Source organism: Sinohyriopsis cumingii, chromosome 2 (genome assembly GCF_028554795.1).
Source record: "Sinohyriopsis cumingii isolate HCF-2022 chromosome 2, ASM2855479v2, whole genome shotgun sequence".
NCBI lineage: Eukaryota > Metazoa > Mollusca > Bivalvia > Unionida > Unionidae > Sinohyriopsis > Sinohyriopsis cumingii.
Genome location: NC_142962.1, coordinates 134869470 through 134893387, shown reverse-complemented (window position 1 = coordinate 134893387; position 23918 = coordinate 134869470). Strand labels below are relative to the sequence as shown.

Below are 23918 nucleotides of genomic sequence, written 5' to 3'. Positions count from 1 at the left end.
GGTTTGCAGCTGGAACAGTGGTGTACAACTCGGATGGCAAAATGGATCATCAAACTCCAAATTATATCCCATACACCTGGACTTGCATGCTCAGAGGCCAAGCACAAACATGTGGGTGAAATTGTACGGACTGAGCTGCCTAATACATTGAAGACGGGCTCCAGTTAGCTCCAAGCCATCTTCGGAGAATTGTGAGGCCACAGATTGAAACAAGTCATGCAATTTTGTCATTGCCCCTCACACTTTGCACCTCATCTGCAATTCCATAAATGCTTGTGAAGAATGTGGGCTGGCAACTCTGCAACCCCGTTTTCATTTGTCTCTAGCTGACCAGATACAGTGGTTGTGAAGAATATGGGCTGGCAACTCTGCAACCCCATTTTCATTTGTCTCAAGCTGACCAGATCCAATGGTTGTGAAGAATGTGGGCTGGCAACTCTGCAACCCCGTTTTCATTTATCTCTAGCTGACCAGATACAATGGTTGCAAGGCACATGATGTATGTATCTCTGGCTTTAAATCTCTTGCATTTAATGTATTTCCAAATATTTATCACTTTATGTAAAGACAACAACCAAAAAGTATGAAAATGACAACCTGAAAGTGTTCATATGCACAAATAATCAATATTTCTTACTTAAATAATTGAGGAAATGCATGCATTGTGCACAAAAAACAACGAATGATGGGCACCACTGATACATTGTTGGAGCATAAGATCACATGAAATTTTAAGTTCAGAGCTGTGACAAATTCACACAATTCTTCACAAATTTAAAAAAATAATGATTGCAATATGTAATAAATACTGTTATCATTGATGCTGTATCCAGTGAAAGCTAAATCGGAGTGAACAACTGTAGCCACCTAGCCATTGTCAGGGGAGGTAATGGATAATAGCGTTTAAAAGACTACATTAATTTGTTTTCAATTCTGTTTCTTGCCTGGCAGGCTAGTTCCTAGTTCAGATTTTCACAGTAATTGAAACTGCATATCCCTTTCATAAATATTGCCAAGAATAAATGTTATTTAAGGAACAAACTTTCTAAATCATCTTGATCTCTCAAATGTTATCAGTTTCCTGGCCAAAAAAGTGTATAGTGATTATGTTGTCTGTTGGTTGTCAAATTTCAGAATGCCTAAAAAATTTCCGTTACACCTTTTTGCATTCTCTCAACTGCCCTGTGCAGTATACAAGCGTCAACAGGGTCTGATACATAGTGATATTTTCAAAGTTTTTAAATCAAACTTATGTGTTATGTCAATTGGTAAACAGGTAGAAATTGCACATTAATACTCGGTATTATTGGCTAAATGGTTAGCACTTGTATTTGCCATGACTAAAGAAGAATTGTACAACATTCCTAGGAAAGGAAAAGTTTTGTATGGAATCATTAATGGCTTTAGAAAAATTGATGGAAAAACATACAAATGTACAAAACTATTTGCCATCACTGTAAAATTAAATTTTGATATACAGAAAACACCACTTCACTGTCACTTATCTCTTGAAGGAACATGATGTTGAAACTAGTGCATTCACCCAAGACTGGAACTCTGAGCACTAATCAACCAACTTTAGCACATGTCCTAAACAGGTCACAAACACTGGCATTAAATTCAAAGAGAACCCCTCAACTCAATACAGGAGTGTTTTACAATTAATGAAGGACTTATCATCATCTGTGAAGCATGGTGCATTTTGGATTATGTTGTACGTATTTGAACCCAGACATAACAGCAGACTTTTGGACTCCAAAATCGGGATTATTTGACCTTGCATAGGAATGGGAGATAAAGTTAAAATAAATCTTCTGTCCTGAGACATTGGTGATTCCAGGTCCAACCCTTTGTATAACCATTAGGATTATTTGTTATGTATATTTGATTTAATTTATATTTGATCTAATTCATTTTCCAGAAATTCAGTTCAGTTTGACCTGTTTTTTTGTAAACACTAATAAAAGAAAATTTGTAACTAATGCTGACCTAGTTCCTGACCTTGATTCAGAAATCAGTAAGTTGAAGTAAACAACTTTTAAATTTTGTTAAAAATTCTTTCCCAGAGTAAAAATCATTGGTTTTAGTCGAGGCCATACTGGGAGCATATGATGTTAGGCATGTAAAAAGCTTCTGTGTTATTCTAGAAACATGATTATGTGACCCTCATAGGGGAATCTGTTTTGCATCTCTGTGTATAACTATTTTTATTAGAGAATTTAGTCATTCGGGCTATAAACCATTCATAGTTTGCTGAAATTTCAAAGAAAACATTATCTTTGAAGCACTGACTGTTATGAAAACGTACTAAGCAAATGGAGAAAAAAAATCAGTCTCAGTCATGCAGTACAATTATTTGATATTGCTGCCACAATAAGAAACAGGCATTTGTTTGGTTCTCCAAAATTCAGTTCAGTTTGATCTGTTTTTTAGTAATCACTAATAATAGAAACTTTGTATCCAATGCTGACCTAGTTTCTGACTTTGATTCAGAAATCAGTGAGTTGAAATAAAATACATTTTTAAAATTGCTTTTTTTAAATATTCTTTTCCAGAGTAAAAATCATTGGTTTTAGTCGAGGCCATACTAGGAGTGCATGATGTTAGGCATGTAAAAAGTCTCTGTGTTCTAGAAACGTGATCATGTAACCCTCATACGAGAATCTTTTTTTGCATCTTAAATTAGTGAATAACTATTTTCTACAGAAGATTTAGTCAGTCAGGCTATAAACCATTGATACTAGATAGGTGTTTTGTTGTGATCAGTTTGAGTTGAAATTCTACTTTATGGAATTATTCATTCTTTTCCCTGGAAATATTTAAGTGCTCATACAGAATTCTAGAACAAAGACATTTATTTACATTTTATTTGGAATTAAAAACTGGAATATCATTTTCTGTGTTTCAACAAGGAACTGTTGACATGTCAGGACAACGCTGACGATTGCTTACATCATTGTCCTCCATCTTGGATTTTTTATCAGGACTCCAACACAGATTCATTTAGGACTTTTTATTTCTAGGACTTCTTTTTTTAATTCTTGGATTATTCTTGGATTATATTTGGATTTGATTCATAGAACTGTAAGTTCTTTTTCTCATTTTTAACTTGTTTTTCTAGGGAAATAAATTATTTGTTAAATTTGACAAAGCTTGTTGTGTTCACTCTTTCCTTATTGCTGTCTAAAAGAGCCTAAACAAAACATGTTTATATCTAGATTTAAAGATAGCTGCTGTTTAATATACATATTTGCTGAGTGGAAATTTACAGAACTTTTTGGCCTAACCTCTGACAGTACAACAGATTTTGTGACAATTCTGAAATTTATATTCTGGAGGTGGTTTGGGCTAGTTGCTCATACATTCATCCAGCTTTGAGACAGTAATTACCCTCAGTTTGGTTTGCACAGACTAAATTTAGCTGCCATTGAATAGAGAATTTGGAAGAACTGTCTTTAAATTGCAAAGCCAAATATGCAAATTAGACTATTTATTGATGTCCAGAGATCTTGGGAAAGTAAACATTCAGAGATTCAGAGGAAAGTTTCAACAGGTCATCATTCATCATACAGGCTGGTGAGACTTTGCTATAACTGTATTTTCTGAATAAAGTCCAGTTCATCTAGTGATTTCATTAGAAATTATTTGCTGAATGAAAATTGTAGACCTTGATCTCCTTCTTTGTAGTCATATGTCTTTGCATTGGACTCTTTTTACATTGGAAAATGGAAAAATATGGTAGTCACTAGCCTTTCAGGCTTTCTTGACAATAACAAATTTAAATAAATCTTTATCATGGTGAAATAAATAAATGATTTAAAAGGTAGACAATGACTGGAAAATTAAGAGAAAAGAACACACAATGTAGTTCATCTTTGAACATTTATTTCAATCTGCCTGAAACACATTTGGTACGATCTTAGCAAGTCTCAAATACACTAATAGGTTAAAGTTTATTCCTTTTGGTTATTATATTGATGGGAAAGACTATTTTTTGTCTTTTTGCAATTTCCTAGGTTAGAGAGGTAAGGGTGCTTCTTTCCCGATGTTCATGTAACCAGGAAATGTATTCAAAAATGAAATTGTTTCTGAGTAATTTATAAGTAGTATACTTCTGCATGCTATGTATATTACATTTTATGTAATCAAGTAGAAACTGGTATCTAAATATGGTTACTTTACATGATATTATGGGGCAGTGGCCGATAAATTGATGTACAGAATTGCAGAGCTGTGGCTGATGAATTGTAACATACAGTACAATGTGCCTTGGTTACCCAGAGATGAAAGACATTTTGATCTTGGTGGAATAATTCCTCTTTTTTCATGTCAGAGTATGCCATTAGGACTACTTCCATCAGATTCGATTTTCCATGAAGTTAAAATTTTATTTTGGTGAACTGAAACATAAGCATAGGAATATCTAGATCTTTGAACTGCTGGTAATGTCTGGCTATCACTGCTTGGTGCAAATTTACCTAAGCACTTGTATCACAAAGGCAATTAAATACTGACCAGTCAGAAATCATATCAGCTTAGTTCTCTGATTAACCTGAGATAGATCTTGAAATGAATGGTCACTAATAAGAATTATACTTCAGCCAAAAAATATGTTAAAAACATTTAGAATGGGATACACAAGACATTAAAAGACAAAAACTATGCCTTTGCAGTCTTTAGCATAACACATAGCAGAACTGAAGACTGTTGGAAGCACCAAAAATTAGTTTTTATCAGTAAGATTAGAAATTGTTGGATGAAAATTTCCAGTGTTTCTATTTAAATGTTCACTTATATTCCTGTTTGACCCTGATAGGGGTCAGCATATTTTGTTACCATCAAATCATAATGAAAGCCCCACAAAACATTCTATCCTTGTGTATATATCTTTGTCTGAGTCACATGATCAAGAAACCACATTTCTTGGTTTATCTTTGAATTCCTTTTTCCCCATCCCTAAATTTTCAAATAATTTTTTTCCTTCTTCTGATTTGCAATATCAATATACTTTCCTCAATGCTTGTAGCATTCCTGCCCATTAGTCATGCCGTAGTTGAAGTCATGGCATAACTGGGTTATGAACTTTGGATATATCAGTCGCTTGTGGAGCATAATATATTTCAAAAAACAAAAAACAAAAATCTTGTTTACCATCTATACTAGCTTATAAGTAATAATAATAATAATAATGGTTTATTTAATATATAGAGAGTGACTCATTAGTCAAGGACTATTCTTCGTTGAGGTCCTCTTAAGGAGAGTATAACAATGATCATTATATGAAGATAGCAATAACTACTGTTTATTTTAACATGTTTATTATTAAAATACTTAATTCCATTATCTATTAGAAACACATACATGCTCATGATATCTCTTATTTAATATGGTAATATTTACAGCAGATTTTACATGTAGTGGAAGCTTGTTTCACAGAACTGTACCAGAGTATTGGAAGCTCTTTTTAAATTGCTCTGTTCTTGGTTTTGGTGCTAGAAGGTTTCCATGTGATATTGATCTCAACTGGTATTGTGTTGAAAAAGGCCTGAATAAGTCCTGAAGATACTCTGGTGCAGTTCCAGGTAGACATTTATATAAAAGAACAGCATTGTGAAAATCTATCCTTTCATGTATTGTGAAACATTGAGTTCTGTAAATAAGGATTTTGAGGGATGATCAATAGATGCATCTAAAATTATGCATGCTGCTCATTTCTGAAGTTTATAAATCCTGTCAAGCTGAGATTTAGCTCAGTTTCCCCATACATTTGAACAATAATACATTGTTGGAAGAATATGTGACTTATAGTATAGATTGCAAGTTTCCATAGGTAAATATTTCTTGATTCTGCTGAGTAGGCCGATTTTGGATGACAGTATTTTATAGAGTTTATCAATATGGTCATCCCATAATATATAATTTATGGACACACCTACAAGCTTTTCATGTTTGGCATTTTCTAATGAATTATTATTTATTGCAAGAGATAGTTCTGAGTTCCCTGAATTGTGTAGCTTTTGTGATGTCCCTAAAATCATACATTTTGTTTTACCTTCATTAATTACCATCCTATTTTGCTGTGCCCAGTTTTGGACTCTAATAAGGTCTGAGTTTAATCTAATTTGGATAACTTCAGTATCAGAACTAGATGTATACAAGGTTGCATCATCTGCAAACAAATTTGTATTTGTGGATTCATTATTTAATGGTAGATTATTGATATAGATAAGGAAGAGGAGAGGACCTAAAACTGAGCCTTGAAGGACCCCTGAATGAATAGTGCGAGTTTGAGAGCTAATGTTGCCAATGCTTACTTGTTGAGACCTGTGGTTTAGGTATGATCTAAACCAGTTTAAAGATGGATTGTTGAACCTGTTAGAGCTCAACTTTTGCAGCAGAATTTCATGATCAACAAGATCAAAGGCTTTCTTTAAGTCAAGGAAAACAATCCCAGTCATATGTCCATTATCCATTTCCTTCAGTCAAAGATAAATTAATTTGGTAAGTTCTGTTTGGCCCAAGTGGTACTTTCTAAGTCCTGATTGTACTTTATGAAATAGAGAGTAAGTTTCCAAAAATGTATAGACCTGAATGGCTTCATGTTTTTCAAATAATTTTGACAATACAGGTAGAATTGATATTGGTCTGTAATTCCCTGGATCCTCCTTTTCTTCTTTCATAAAGATAGGTGTAACCTTTGTATGTTTCAATGTTTGTGGAACATTACCACTCATTATGTGGCCCCGAGTGGCCGAGTGGTCTAAAGCGCTTTCCGTTATGGATCACTGCCATCTCATCTCTGTGCCTGTTCGAGTCTCGGATTCAGCCAAAATGGGTATGTAAGAAATCTTGCCAGTAGCTCTTCATGGGTCAGTGGTTCTTTCTGGGGGTTTTCCTGGGTTCTTCTTCCACCAGTAATGCTGGCTGCCATGTATAGCCTATCATGTGCTGAAAAATGGCGTTAAACCCCACAACAACAACAACAACCACTCATTATACTTAAGTTTATGAAATCCATTAATAACTGTTATTACTGGTGCAGCAATTTTAAGAATTTGTGGACCAATACCATCCAATCCAGAGGATTTATTAATATTTACCTTAATTAGCATATCAAAAACATCAGCTTCACTAACATAAGTTAGTGAAAAATAATTGTCAGGAATTTTAGCTCTTATAAATAATAGAAGAGCATCAAGTTCAAGTGGGATGTTTGTCTGGTTCTGAATACTGTTACTGGAGATGCATATGAAGAAATATTTGAACATTTCCACAGTGTCTTGTACAGATGTTGCTACATGTATATCATCATTTTGCTTAAGTCTAAGGGGAAAACAACTGTTCTTGGGTGGGTTCAGCTCTTTTAGATGCTTCCACAATGTCTTGGTACTCTTACTTTCATCAATAGCCTGTTTATAGTAGTTCTCTTGTGCCTTATCTATCAGGTGCTTAGCTTTATTCCTCCACTTTTTATAGTTTTTCATGTCTTTTTTCTTGTGGAAATTATCTCTTAAGTGCCTATCCTCATTGATATCAGGGGTAATCCACTTGGGTATAATTTGGTGTTTAACCATTTTTGTTTTAATTGGGGCATGCTTGTCTAATGCTGTTGTTGAACATCCTATACCATTTGTCTAATTCACTGTTGACATCAGCCATATTGCAGACTGATTGGAAGGGTTTGCAAACTAAATTATTTAAGAACATTTCCTCATCAAACTGTTTGAAGCCCCTGTATTGTATTTCAATGTGTTGACCATTTATAGATGATTTCAGATGTCTAGTTATACAGACTGGATAGTGGTCACTCAGTGCATGCACTGGCACATTAATTTTACTTATGTTGTCAGGTTTATTAGTATAGACATGATCAATGATAGTAGCACTTTTGTCTGTTACTCTAGTTGGGGTCTTAATTAATTGAGTAAAGTTGTATGTTTCAAAGTTACTTATCTATGTTCATGGAGGAGTTTTCATGTAGTCAATGTTAAAATCACATAATATGATAATTTCTAAATCTTCCTTTAGTAATGCTTTTTGAATTTGCAACTCAAATCTATCAGTCCAATCAGCTGTGGAACTAGGTGGCCTGTAAACTGTTATAACTAATGGAACTGTCTACATAGAGAAGAATACCCCCACCCTCCATGGATTCCCTAGCTTTTCTTTCACAGTTGAACCCCTGTATTTGGAGAGTCAAGTCATCAGTATCATCAGAAAGAAAAGTTTCACATAGACCAAGAATATTGACTGATCTAGTTTGCTGTAATATTAATTCAGTCTCATTCAGTTTATGGAGGATGTGTTGAATATTTAGGTTGATTACTTGCAGACCTCTTTTGAGGAGGCCAAACACATGACAATTTTGATCAAAGGATTGTTTTTCAGACAATTTGGTAGTATGCAATGTATTGTTTTTAGACTTAACAGATTTCTTTTCATCACCTTGATTATTTACATAAACACATGAAGAAGATAACATACAAGATCCATCTATTGTACCATGACATGTGGTGTAGTTGGATACATGAGAGTGTTCAATATGAGACTTAATTACATACCTACAAGAAGACATTGATGTATTAGACGCTTGAGGAGCCTCAGAGAGAGAAGTAACTTGAACAGTATCACATAGTCATTTAACAGTATCACATAGTCATTTACATGTTAACAAGTTGCACTTTGTACACAAATCAAATAGTGCCTGAAACCTGTTTATAGAATTATAATTATTACATTGAAAAGTATACACATATTCTAATGCATTTGTTGATGGATATGTGCTGCATAGGCCTGTATATCATTGCCTTCTACCTATTGGCATGTGCACAACTTTTATTTGTGTCCTAGTTCGTTACAAACATAGCAACAAACCTGTTTTACATGCAGACACTGCTGTGTTACATGACTGTGCTCTCCACAACACAAGCAGCTTTCTGACCCCTTTTAGAAGTCTTATGTACTGGTCTATATTCTTAAGATGCAAGGCAGTACTGCAAACAAAGCTCCTGATCTGCTGTAGCACAATGTGCATGCAGATCAAGGTCTGTGTTTGTTCTGCTGATTACTCCTAACAAGCACAGACCAAAATCTGCTGGCACATTATGTGATGGCAGATCTGGGTCTGTGCAGTTTGCAGTTGGACTAATAAGCATGTATATACAGTATATATAACATTTATAAGGCTCAGATGATTTCATGATAAGCTGATCTTCCTGTTGTCACTATCTTCCTCAGTTGTGTATGAATGTACCGATGAAGAAGAGAAAGATAAGGATGGGAACAAGTATGAAGCCAGGAAGGACTACATGAAAACCAGTGCCACTCTCTTTGAAAAAGAAGGTACAGAAAAACACTGATTATCCGAACTTAATGAGAGACATAATTTTTTTCTGGATAATTAGTAAATGTTCAGATATGATTCCTTTATGAAGAATTTATTGTGTATCCTGAATTCATGAGAATCTTCTCTTTGTATATGCACTACTCCTTCACTATAAAGCTCTTCATTATAACACCATTCATGTCTTAAGTCAAGTATGGTCATGGATCCCATTTCATTCATTGGTGGCAAAATTATATGTATCATAAACTTCATAATAAGGGCAGTCTCACTTTAAGGTGGTATACTTTATGGCCCCCTTTGAATGGCATTATAATGAGGGAATAATGTTAGATAATCTCACAGTGAGGTAGTATAAAATGTGGCTCCCATGGACAGCATTATAATGAGTGAGTACAGTACATATACTTCATCATAAGTCAGTTTCATTATGGTATACTTTGTCCTCCTTTTGATAGTATTATAATGAGGAAATGCTGTATTACATCTGCTTCATATTAAAACAAAATTAAAATTAAAAAAATAAAAATAATTACCACTGAAAATGCCAAAGTCCAGTTTTTGTGTTTTGTTTAGTAGTCACTGAGTATTGATTTATTTCAATAGCTTTTAAGTCCTCCTCAGATAATTTCTTGAATGTTGGTTTATGTCCCTCAGCGGCCTCAAAATTGACTGGCCCAGTTCCCATGCTATTATTGTTATTGTTGTGTATGGCTAGGGTGACTGAGATCATGGGCTGCTGAGTGAGGGAATTTATCAAAATTGACTGGCCCAGTTCCCAAGCTATTATTGTTATAGTTGTGTATGGCTAGGGTGACTGAGGTCATGGGCTGCTGAGTGAGGGAATTTATCAATCTCTGTTGTTCTGTTTCATTTTCAGCATTTGTAACATCCATTATCATCAAATCCATCTTCATCTGCTTCAGTCGCTGTGTTATTTCTTTTAACTTCTTGTCATCCATTTGTTCAAAAATATCCACAGAAAATTGCAGTGAAATATCACAGTAATCAGCCATTTTGCACTACTATGCAGCAAACGCCAAATTGTAAACTATGCATTTAAATCAAAGAATATTTGAAAAAGTATAAAAAGGGTATAATTTATATTTATTTGCTGAATAAAAAATTTGAAAGATGAAACAATCGTTTCACAATGACATGTCTGCAATGTTTATTTATATTACAAACAGTACAAAAACTGAAAGTAGTCCCAGAATTTATCAGTGTAAAAAATTCAGATCAGTATCATGTGACTGTTTACAGCCAATCGTATTGCAGAAAATCCATTTCATTTATAAAAATTGGAATTTTATATATATATATATATATATATATATATCTATATATATATATATATATATATATATATATATATATATATATATATATATATATATATATATATATATATATATACTTTAAAGCCCATCTCAATGTAAGGTGGTAAACTTTATGGCTCCATTTGGATATCATTATAACGAGGGAGTGCTGTATAATTTAAAAGTTCAGATAACAGGCATTCAGGTGATGGATACTTGACTGTATATAGAACAAATCTGAGAGGATCATTACAAATCATATAGATTTTACTCCAACAGGAAGTTTGAGACTAGTATTTAGGTGCTATGAGCTGCTTCAGACATCAAAATTTCAATTGCCACTTGAGATTTGGTATCATATCAGAATTTCACATGCCACATGAGAAGTGTTGATGTTTGCCGTATCTACCTGTGTGAAACATCCAGCTACAACAGTGTATATCATATAGGTCCCTAATTTGCCAGCAGATCATGGTCTTTGTTATTCGTTTTACTTATTGATTTAAGGGGAACAAAATATAACAATGATTGTACAAAACCTTTCCCTTGAGGCCTTTTCTACAATCTACTTATGTTCAATATATAGATTATTTAACACAAGTTGAAACAGAATACTTTTTTCTTATTTAACATCAAGGGTCAAGCTAGACTTGAATTTTAGGGAGGGTCAAGCTAGACTTGAATTTTAGGGAGGGTCAGGCTAGACTTGAATTTTAGGGAGCGTCAAACTAGACTTGAATTTTAGGGAGGGTCAAGCTAGACATGAATTTTAGGGAGAAGTCAGTTCTCCTTTTGGACAGAAAAGGGAGAAGTAAGAGCTGAACAAGGAGAAGTGGGAGCAAAGTGAGCCATGCAATATGTGTGTGTGTGTTTTTATTCTCTTATTTGAATTATGCCCTCTATATCTCAGTATGCATATTTGTATTTGACATTGGTTTTAAGCAAAACTTTCTTTTCAAGTAGAAAATTTTCTGAGTTGTATCATATTCATATGCAGTGTATTTTGGCAATATGACTTAGCACATTAACCCCTGGAGGTTTTATTCAATTTTGCCTGAAATTCGAGTAGGAAACACATTTTGAAAGCTATTTCTGAATAAATCCTAATAAATCAACTTCCAGGTGATTTCCCAATAACATAATGCATAGTTGTGTTAGATACATTGTTTTTCATTGGATCCAAAAAATGAGCTTTTTTTTCCTCTGTATTTTGTAGTGGAACTAGAACTTCCAGATTATTTGGTATCATTGTAGAGCTACATCTGTCTACCTTTCTATAATACCACCATCTTTAGTGTATCATGCATGACCTTGACGCTACAGAGCTCGGCAGTAGGCTACTACCTCCTGCCATGTAAACTCGTAACTGTTCGTAGACAACACGCTGAACACACTGAATAATTAAAGTCAGTATATGAATTAACTAAACCCTTTTTTTCAACCGAATTGATGCAACCAACATGCAAGTGCTTCTTGGTTTAGAAAGAGGGGTTTTCTTATGTAACCACACACTTTATAGCTTCGTTTCAACAGTCCATTGATAGGATTGCAAGTACAAGGTTTTATTATCTGTCCTCATTCTTGGTGTAACGTTAGGCATTAGTTAAACAGTATTTGCTTTGGTTTTTTACTTTCTTCTTTGTATTTTCACAAAAATGAGTGAACTCAGAATAGAACCTTTACCTTACAGCGTCTTGAGAATTCCACAACATTGCATTGTCCCATTTGTTTCTGACCTACATAATTGTATTTTAAAGCTAAATCTTTAATAACATAATATTTAGACACTGCTTTCTATGAATTCTATATTTTCCTGAATATATTTTCTCAATGGTTTACGAAAAGAGGCAAATAAAATAGTTCTTCTCAAAACAGCGATGTCCGCCATTATTTCCCGATGACACGTTCACTTACGGTTCCAAACTGATTTTTATGAAGAAAATAATGTACATGTGGCAGTTAAAATATTCTAGTTACTGTGTGTGTTTGTGATTTGGATTTTTAACATAGCTTTAACAATTTTAGAGTCATATTGCTATGATGTCTGCATTGTGGCAGTTTATAGTGATGTCTAGCACTGGGGCATCATGCCACAGACATGTAGCTTGATGTCCCACCCAGTTACATTATTGTGACACCAGGCCGACCAGTCCTAACACTAACCTCTTAATGCTGAGCACCAAGCGAGGCAGCTATTAGTACAATTTTTGTCAGTCTTTGGTATGACTCAGCTTGGGATCGAAACCACGACTTCTGCATCAGAGGCAGACGCTCTAACCACTAGACCACCAGAGTGCTCATTCTAGTTACTGATTCTCTTCTTAAAACTCAAATTGTTATTTACATAAGTTTAAGTTTCGAAACACAAGTTTGTATGTTTTTATTATCAAAGGATAACTTGCAGAAATCAGGCAGTAATAACGGCTAACTTACTTGGGAAATGGCTAATGGTCATTCAGCTATCAAAACACATGCCTTTGAATGTGCAAGAGTTTGTCAGTGTAATTGATATCAACACCAATTATTGAAGCCTACATTTTGCCTTTTTGCTGTTATAACACTGGAACTATGTACTTTCTCCAATAAATCCCCGTAAATCGCCAATCATGAAATGTGGCTTAATGGTTAGCATGAGTGTATTCTACAATGGAATCGGCCTTGGTAAACTACTGTGTTGTGTTCTTGGTCATGGTGTTAAATTCTGATTGCCTCACCACTAAATAATGTGTGCCATGAATCAAGCCAAAGCTAATTGGAAATATGAAATTTATTGTACTAAGCATGGATAAAGGCAGTATACAGTGGCTTGCTTTTGTAGAGATGCATGGAAGACAAAATCTAGTTAAATATGCACTGGCCATGTATGGCCACAAATGTATACTTTACAAATTAATTATATGAACTTTAAGCATCAAAAGTGTGAAAATATATAGTTTTTTATGTGGGGATAATATTTCTTTTATATTGGAAAGCAATTTTATGTGTACATTGAATCATTTCACTAAAGAACATGAATGGGACAACAGGATTTGCCTTTTGTGGGCAGGTACCAATCACAATGAGGTTAAATATATACTGTATATTCTTGCATATTAGTGAACTGCAAACTGCACTGACCTAGATTTGTCATTCAGCACATCTGGAATGGTGTGGTTTGTTGGGACAAACCAGCAGAACAGACAACATAGACACTAATCTGCCATTGCATTGTGTGACCACAGATTGGGGTCTGTGTTAGGACAAACCATTAGAACAAAATGGATGCTGATCTGCTAGTGCATTATGTGTCCAAAGATCAGGGACTTTGTTTGGACAAACCAGTACAGCAAGTAACAATGGACACTGATCTATCAATGCATTTTGTGACCACAGACTGGGATCAGTGTTATTTGCAGTGGGACCCAACTTGAACTACAGTAAATATGGCAAATTTGCTTTAAGGAAAAAGGGATACTGTAGCTGTGTTTAATGGGCAGGTGTCCTTTAAGACTGGTTTCTTTCAGTTAATTGTGGGACTGGTGTTCATATACTACTTGCAATGTTCAGATATTTGCTGAAACATTCTGAAAGAATTTAAACCTTAGACTTTGCCTTTATGTTCAAAATAATTCTATCACTTTCCAGCAAACCTTTAGACCATACATACTTTAGACAAGTCTTATTAAAGGTTAGAAAATACCTTCATGAAAAGGGAACACAAACATTAGAGTAGGTAATTTGTTCATGGTGTTTTATGTCATTCTTTCACCTGTGATGACTTCGGTAAACCATTAAAACAAGGGTTTGGAGAACTTCACATACATTGCATTTTTGTTAGATACAAGAATGTTTATCATTTTATTTAACCGATAAATATAATACATGATATAACTATTAAGGAAAACATTAAATAAAGACTGTTCTTTTTCACAGCATAATCTAATTGTAAGACATATTAGTGCATTTACATTACACCCTCTTTATGCTGTGTACATTGAAGACTTAAAAATGACCTGCATTTTAAGCAAGTGAGTCTTATCCTGAGGTATATTCCGACAAAGCTATATCATAATAGTACAAAAAAATGGAGCTGTTTAATCATGTGACACCATGTCTTACTATTTAGATGATATTAGTGAAGGGTCTTCAGTTTTTGGCAGTTAATAATAAAATAACATATTTGACCAATTTTATGGGCTTTGTGGCCATTCCTAACTTATAAGAAGACTAATTTAATTGGCTTTATGACCATCTTACCTTATAAGAAGACCAATTTAATGGTTTCAAGACCATTCCTACCTTACTAGAAGACCAATTTAATGGGCATTATGACCATTCCTACCTGATAAGAAGACCAATTTTATACATTTCATGGCCATTTCTACCTTATAAAAAGACCAATTTTATAGATTTCAAGGCCGTTTCTACCTTTTAAGAAGACCAATTAATGGGCTTCATGGCCATTCCTACCTGATAAGAAGAACAATTTGATGGCTTCACAATCATTCCTACATCATACGAAGCGCAGCAGTATAATGAGGAGTTTTATAATGTGGCACCATCACACTTGCTGGCAGAAGAATTGAAACCATTATGACCCAGTTAACTAGCTTGACCATATGTGACTCCAGTCATTTTATGTTCTGTTGAATGGTGGTCTTAAGGGCCATTCAGTCTATGATAAATTGCTTTTTTTACACCTCTGATCTGGATTTGATCCCCTTTCTGGCACATGTAGATATTTAGTTTTCCATTTAAGGTGTTTAGTCTCTCCAGGCACTATTTCCTCCACTTTAGATACTTCCACAGGTCAACATCATAGTCTCTGTAAGCACTGTCTTTACTTCAAATACCTCCACAGGTCAACATCATAGTCTCTGCAAGCACTGTTTCCTCCACTTCAAATACCTCCACAAGTCAACATCATAGTCTCTGCAACCACTGTTTCCTCCACTTCCAATGCCTCCACAGGTCAACATCATAGTCTCTACAAGCACCATGTTTCCTCTACTTCAAATACCTCCACAGGTCAAACATCCTTGTATCTACAAGCACCATGTTTCCTCCACTTCACATAACTCCAGAGGTCAAACGTCATAGTATCAGTACAAGCACCCTGTTTCCTCCACTTCAGATAGCCCCACAGGCCAGTGTCATAGTCTCTCCAGGCACTGTTTACTGTATTTCAGATAAATCCACAAGCCAACATGATAGCCGTCTTGAGAGTAAAAGGGATGAAGTGATAAATATATTATTTTTAACCGCTTTCATGACAGAACAAAAAGTAACTGCTGTATTGAAAACCATTGTATACAATGTTTTGGTCTAAGATTGTCAAAGATTCGTAATGCTTGCATTGTTAATAGACAAGAACTGTGAAAAGTTGTAACCTGGACATCATAGAAGTCTGAGTTTGAGATGGAGTTTCTTCTATGAGCCATTCAAAAACTACCTTTAAATAGTGATATCATTTGTGATTGATTGGAATGATATCTCAAGCTTGAACTTCACTAAAGAGTGTTATGATTTCCAGGCCTAATTCTTTATGTGCAGTTAGACAGTATAATTTATCACATAGTCGGTACAGTTTTCATATAGTATGTGCAGTTTCTTAATTTTGATATTACCACATGCAAAAAAAATCACTTTATGTGATTCTGATTGGTCCAAATAAAGGCCATGAAATTATTGCGCAGTATCCTTTTTACTGATTGGCTGCTATCATGGGAAAACTTTTAACCCCACCTTCTGGAATTTTTTGTTTTGAATGAACCTTTTTGGCCACCATATTTTGATTTGACTCGTAAAAAGGGACTTGGGGGAAAATGGTCTCATCTGTTTCAATATGGCCAATTTACCTCTACAGGGGTTTGTTATGTCAAGTATAACATATCATAACATGAAACTGGCTAAAAAACCCAAGACAGAATAATAACAACAAGTAAAACTATGGGTGTTACTCTGTTGATAGCAAGGGTGGGGGTGGAGGGACAGTGTATCTGTAGCATGGAATCCACCCTATATACAAGCATGGTTTAAATGTGACCTTACAGAAGTAAATAAACTGACCATTGTTCACAGAAAAATAGACATAAACCAGTCTCCCCAGCTGACAACTTTATCCAACCACAGAATATTTACGCAGTAAATATGGGATGCAAATTCAACTGAAAGAGAGATTTGTTTACGTCTTCTGTACAGTCTAATGTTCCAAATCAAATACTTCAAATATCCGGTCACAAATACATTACATTAAATATGTTTATTTTTGCATCCAGTAATCTTATTTTCACAAAAATATTGTAACAATGTAATGTTTAGTTGTGATGTGGAATTTCATGGTAAACACTGGCACTGTGTTGTGTATGCCAACTCAAACCAGTACTGTGCACCGTATCAGACAGTGTGACATCACACACATTGGACATTTTGTGTTGACAAATGATTTTGTCTTTGTAAAATGTTCTGTTTATTTGAATGAACACTTATTCTTTGATTTATAGTTAGTAAAAATGTATAATCTTTTACTATTTCGACTTTGTTTGGGACTATTTTTTTACACACAACAAATTAAAGGTACTGCATCTGTCAGAATGAACAAAATTGTTCATTCTTCTTTCTATTGAAATAATTTCTACTGAGAAAAAAAACAATGTGATCAAAAGAATCTCATATGAGTAATGATTTAATATTAAAAGCTGGACATTCATTATTCTTGTTTCATAAATTCAGTATTAAATCATTGCCCATTTTAGATCCTCTATATCCATAGGACATGTTGAAGGAAAAGAACTAGTGCTGTATATGTCCCTTCATTTTGAAATGGTGGCATCCTTATTGGTACATGGCCAAAACTGCATTGATGAATATGTGTTTGAGTATTGTAAACCTTGTCCAATACATATTTTTATATTCTATTGAGATTTGTATTAGATGAAAGCTAACTTACCTAATTTTGTATTTCAGATCCCCTGATGCTAGGGAGTTACATGATACCCTTCAGGTTAAAGCTGTTGTCAGAACTACCAGGTTTGTTGCATACTGCTTCCTTAACTCATTCGGCCCCAGAGGTTTTTGTCGTTTTTGCCTGAAATGTGCGTAGGAAAGCAGGAAAGACATTTGGGGGGCTATTTCTGAATACATTTTAATACAGCAGTTATCAACAGATTTTCCATGAGTTGTATTAGAAACATCTTTTTTTTTTCTTTTTTTTTTTTTGCTTAATGGACCTATCATTTTTGTATGGAGACCACAGTTTATTTCCAAATGCCCACCTTATCATAGCTTTTGCAAAGGTTCGCCTGTCTGTGTGCAGTTAAGACTGGTATGCCTTAGAAAAAGGTCTAAAATCCGGACCCAAAATTGCTTTCCGATCTCGAGCGAATTTTGGGTATTAAAAAACCGGGTCCAAAAAATGAGGTTTTGCTCTCTGTATTTTGTAGTGCAACTAGAACTTCCAGATTATTTGATATCATTTTAGAGCTATATCTATCTGCTTTCTTATAATACCACCCACGTTGGTGTATCTTAAATGGCCTTGATGCTGCAGAGCTTTGAAGTAAGGTACAGCCTCATCACACCTACAGACGGGATCGGAGCTGAATCGGTTAATTTTAATGTATAATGATCATTCAACCCTGAACAGCATAGACACTGATATGCTATCTCACAATCCACTTGAGATCAAAAAACTATGAGCTTGAGTTTAACATTGAGAATGTGGTGTTTGAAAAGTAAACCTTTTTTTGGACTGGCTGAGAGAAATCTCAAAGGTTAATTTCTTGTCTTATTCAAACAAACCTCTCACATTGGTCCATGAGATCTGTCATATCAGGGTCTGTTTAAAAACCTGTTTACTTTTAATAGCAGAACAAGGCTTTCCATAATTTGGATAAAATGATTTGTTCATCTGATGAGATGATGTGATGTAGTATGTCATAGTGATGATCAAATGATGTAATACTTCACTAAAACACGAGCAGTTTCATTCGCTGATTGACACACACCTCCGGCATCAGGCTCCATTTACAAATGGATGTTTAAAGTTAACCTTTATGATTACAATATAATTTTGGCTTGAATGATTGCAGAGTGTACATCTAGATAAAAATTTGAGATAGTGAAAAATTTCTTTTGACAGAAAAATGCCCTCTTTTAGTAACTGCGAACAAATGAAGCATTTCACCAGGTCTTTGTATGGCAAGTATATCAGAGCCATGTAAGAGTCCAATTGAACAAGACTAATTCAAATTCAAGTTCAAGTTGTATGATTTCCCAGCTACAAGATTCAGATTTACATCTATTCTGTTTCAATTATAAATAGAACAAATTGCATGGGCCAGGTCAGTTACATCAGCATGTGATGGTAGATCTGGACCTTTGCTGTTTGCAGTCGAGTATGCATTATTCACAAGCAGATGTGGTAATTAAGGTTGATTGCTTCTAAAAATATTGAAGGATTTAACTTTTTGAATTTTTTAAATTTATAAATGGCTTAATGTCCAGGCAATCTAAAATTACTTTAGAATGTACAGGTTGGTGTGGATTTTCTTGTGCTATTACCAATTTAATATCCATCCCATATAAGGGACATTGCATGGAAGACTATGGGGAGATGTGCCCTGTCACTAAATTTACATAAAATAACAGCTGAATGAGTGTTTAAGAATTTGTCTGATTTACACAGACTGAGGATCATTGATTACTTGTATTAAATACTCAAAGAAAAGAAGGATGCTTGGTGACTATTCAGTATGACACAGCAATCTGATTGAAATCAGATCTCCTCTGTTATACATGAAGATCTGACAGCGACCACTTAGGGGTCGTGTTCTGGTACCCTATGTTATTACCTTAACAGCTAATTTTATCAACCAATCAGATGAAGTCTTAATCTTCACATTTGGAGACTGAGCAGTGAGGAAGAAGTGCATGAATGTGTACTAAATGATTTGATTCACTTTCAGATTTTTGAAAGGAGCATTTCCATTTGCTAATTCAAAGGTCACCAGAACATGACCATTAAGCGGTTGTCATCAGATCTTCATGTAGGACAGCAGAGATCTGATTTTAATCAGGTTGTATGACAGTTATTGAGATCACATCAGTTTTCTGTAACAGACACACTGCACAGCTTTTTAAAATGGGTCATAGTTCAAGGTTTCACAAGGTCGCACATATTGTTCATTAACCTCTTTACTTTCTTTCACAAGACAATTATTACAGTTGTTAATATTGTATGCAAATTTTTCTTTTGGATTATTTGGGAGCCATAGTAGCTCATTTGTTAGAGCTTCTGACTTGTAAACAAGAGGTCACAGGTTTGATACCTGCCCGCTCCAGCTTAGGTCAGCTTGTTCTGTGCGTCCTAGAGATAAACCCAGAAATGTGTTTGAAGTGGCATTAAAACCAACAAAAATCAAAAATCTTTTTCATTATTTAAAATAAGACAGAAATCACAACCATTTTATGTGTACTTCTTCTGAGAGTTCATAATGCTATGATAATCTTATGATCTTGGTTTAAAGTATTGATGGCATGGTAACATAATGATCTTGGTGAAAAGTATTGATGACATGGTAACATAATGATCCTGGTGAAAAGTATTGATGACATGGTAACATAATGATCTTGGTGAAAAGTATTGATGACATGGTAACATAATGATCCTGGTGAAAAGTATTGATGACATGGTAACATAATGATCTTGGTGAAAAGTATTGATGACATGGTAACATAATGATCCTGGTGAAAAGTATTGATGACATGGTAACATAATGATCTTGGTGAAAAGTATTGATGACATGGTAACATAATGATCCTGGTGAAAAGTATTGATGACATGGTAACATAATGATCCTGGTGAAAAGTATTGATGACATGGTAACATAATGATCTTGGTGAAAAATATTGATGACATGGTAACATAATGATCCTGGTGAAAAGTATTGATGGCATGGTAACATAATGATCCTGGTGAAAAGTATTGATGACATGGTAACATAATGATCTTGGTGAAAAATATCGATGGCATGGTAACAATGATCTTGGTGAAAAGTATCGATGGCATGGTAACATAATGATCTTGGTGAAAAGTATTGATGACATGGTAACATAATGATCCTGGTGAAAAATATCGATGGCATGGTAACATAATGATCTTGGTGAAAAATATCGATGGCATGGTAACATAATGATCCTGGTGAAAAGTATTGATGACATGGTAACATAATGATCCTGGTGAAAAGTATTGATGACATGGTAACATAATGATCTTGGTGAAAAGTATTGATGACATGGTAACATAATGATCTTGGTGAAAAGTAATGATGACATGGTAACATAATGATCCTGGTGAAAAGTATTGATGACATGGTAACATAATGATCTTGGTGAAAAGTATTGATGACATGGTAACATAATGATCTTGGTGAAAAGTATTGATAACATGGTAACATAATGATCCTGGTGAAAAGTATTGATGACATGGTAACATAATGATCCTGGTGAAAAGTATTGATGACATGGTAACATAATGATCCTGGTGAAAAGTATTGATGACATGGTAACATAATGATCTTGGTGAAATGTATTGATGACATGGTAACATAATGATCTTGGTGAAAAATATCGATGACATGGTAACATAATGATCTTGGTGAAATGTATTGATGACATGGTAACATAATGATCTTGGTGAAAAATATCGATGACATGGTAACATAATGATCCTGGTGAAAAGTATTGATGACATGGCAACATAATGATCTTGGTGAAAAGTATTGATGACATGGTAACATAATGATCCCGGTGAAAAGTATTGATGACATGGTAACATAATGATCTTGGTGAAAAGTATTGATGACATGGTAACATAATGATCTTGGTGAAAAGTATTGATGACATGGTAACATAATGATCTTGGTGAAAAGTATTGATGACATGGTAACATAATGATCCTGGTGAAAAATATTGATGACATGGTAACATAATGATCTTGGTGAAAAGTATTGATGACATGGTAACATAATGATCCTGGTGAAAAATATCGATGACATGGTAACATAATGATCCTGGTGAAAAGTATTGATGACATGGTAACATAATGATCCTGGTGAAAAGTATTGATGACATGGTAACATAATGATCCTGGTGAAAAATATCGATGACATGGTAACATAATGATCCTGGTGAAAAGTATTGATGACATGGTAACATAATGATCTTGGTGAAAAGTATTGATGACATGGTAACATAATGATCTTGGTGAAAAATATCGATGACATGGTAACATAATGATCTTGGTGAAAAGTATTGATGACATGGTAACATAATGATCCTGGTGAAAAATATCGATGACATGGTAACATAATGATCTTGGTGAAAAGTATTGATGACATGGTAACATAATGATCCTGGTGAAAAATATCGATGACATGGTAACATAATGATCCTGGTGAAAAATATCGATGACATGGTAACATAATGATCCTGGTGAAAAGTATTGATGACATGGTAACATAATGATCATGGTGAAAAGTATTGATGACATGGTAACATAATGATGTTGGTGAAAAGTATTGATGACATGGTAACATAATGATCTTGGTGAAAAATATCGATGACATGGTAACATAATGATCCTGGTGAAAAATATCGATGACATGGTAACATAATGATCCTGGTGAAAAATATCGATGACATGGTAACATAATGATCCTGGTGAAAAGTATTGATGACATGGTAACATAATGATGTTGGTGAAAAGTATTGATGACATGGTAACATAATGATCCTGGTGAAAAATATCGATGACATGGTAACATAATGATGTTGGTGAAAAGTATTGATGACATGGTAACATAATTGTGTTGGTGAAAAGTATTGATGACATGGTAACATAATGATCCTGGTGAAAAGTATTGATGACATGGTAACATAATGATCCTGGTGAAAAGTATTGATGACATGGTAACATAATGATCTTGGTGAAAAGTATTGATGACATGGTAACATAATGATCCTGGTGAAAAATATCGATGACATGGTAACATAATGATCTTGGTGAAAAGTATTGATGACATGGTAACATAATGATGTTGGTGAAAAGTATTGATGACATGGTAACATAATGATCCTGGTGAAAAGTATTGATGACATGGTAACATAATGATCTTGGTGAAAAGTATTGATGACATGGTAACATAATGATGTTGGTGAAAAGTATTGATGACATGGTAACATAATGATCCTGGTGAAAAATATCGATGACATGGTAACATAATGATCCTGGTGAAAAATATCGATGACATGGTAACATAATGATCCTGGTGAAAAGTATTGATGACATGGTAACATAATGATCTTGGTGAAAAATATTGATGACATGGTAACATAATGATCCTGGTGAAAAGTATTGATGACATGGTAACATAATGATCCTGGTGAAAAGTATTGATGACATGGTAACATAATGATCTTGGTGAAAAGTATTGATGACATGGTAACATAATGATCTTGGTGAAAAGTATTGATGACATGGTAACATAATGATCCTGGTGAAAAGTATTGATGACATGGTAACATAATGATCCTGGTGAAAAGTATTGATGACATGGTAACATAATGATCCTGGTGAAAAATGTTGATGACATGGTAACATAATGATCTTGGTGAAAAATGTTGATGACATGGTAACATAATGATCCTGGTGAAAAGTATCGATGGCATGGTAACATAATGATCCTGGTGAAAAGTATCGATGACATGGTAACATAATGATCTTGGTGAAAAGTATTGATGACATGGTAACATAATGATCTTGGTGAAAAGTATTGATGACATGGTAACATAATGATCTTGGTGAAAAGTATCGATGTCATGGTAACATAATGATCCTGGTGAAAAGTATTGATGACATGGTAACATAATGATCTTGGTGAAAAGTATTGATGACATGGTAACATAATGATCTTGGTGAAAAGTATTGATGATATGGTAACATAATGATCCTGGTGAAAAGTATTGATGACATGGTAACATAATGATCTTGGTGAAAAGTATTGATGACATGGTAACATAATGATCATGGTGAAAAGTATTGATGACATGGTAACATAATGATCCTGGTGAAAAGTATTGATGACATGGTAACATAATGATCTTGGTGAAAAATATTGATGACATCATAAAATAATGTTCTTGGTGAAAAGTATTGATGACATTGTAACATAATAATCTTGATGAAAAGTATCGATGACATGGTAACATAATGATCT

At 34.3% G+C, this 23918-nt stretch overlaps 1 protein-coding gene across 4 annotated transcripts in view; it reads left to right on the top strand.

The window, feature by feature from the left end:
• The window catches only part of LOC149805887 (uncharacterized), a 100606-nt gene that overhangs the window by 11869 nt on the left and 64819 nt on the right, over positions 1-23918 (top strand). For 2 of the 4 annotated variants that reach the window (XM_089950634.1, XM_089950633.1), the window contains exons 3-4: positions 9238-9342; positions 17608-17670. In XM_089950634.1, the coding sequence (XP_089806760.1) occupies positions 9238-9342; positions 17608-17670 (168 nt within the window). The remainder of the gene's footprint in view (positions 1-9237; positions 9343-17607; positions 17671-23918) is intronic. The other 2 variants (XM_089950636.1, XM_089950635.1) reach the window with 1 other exon arrangement.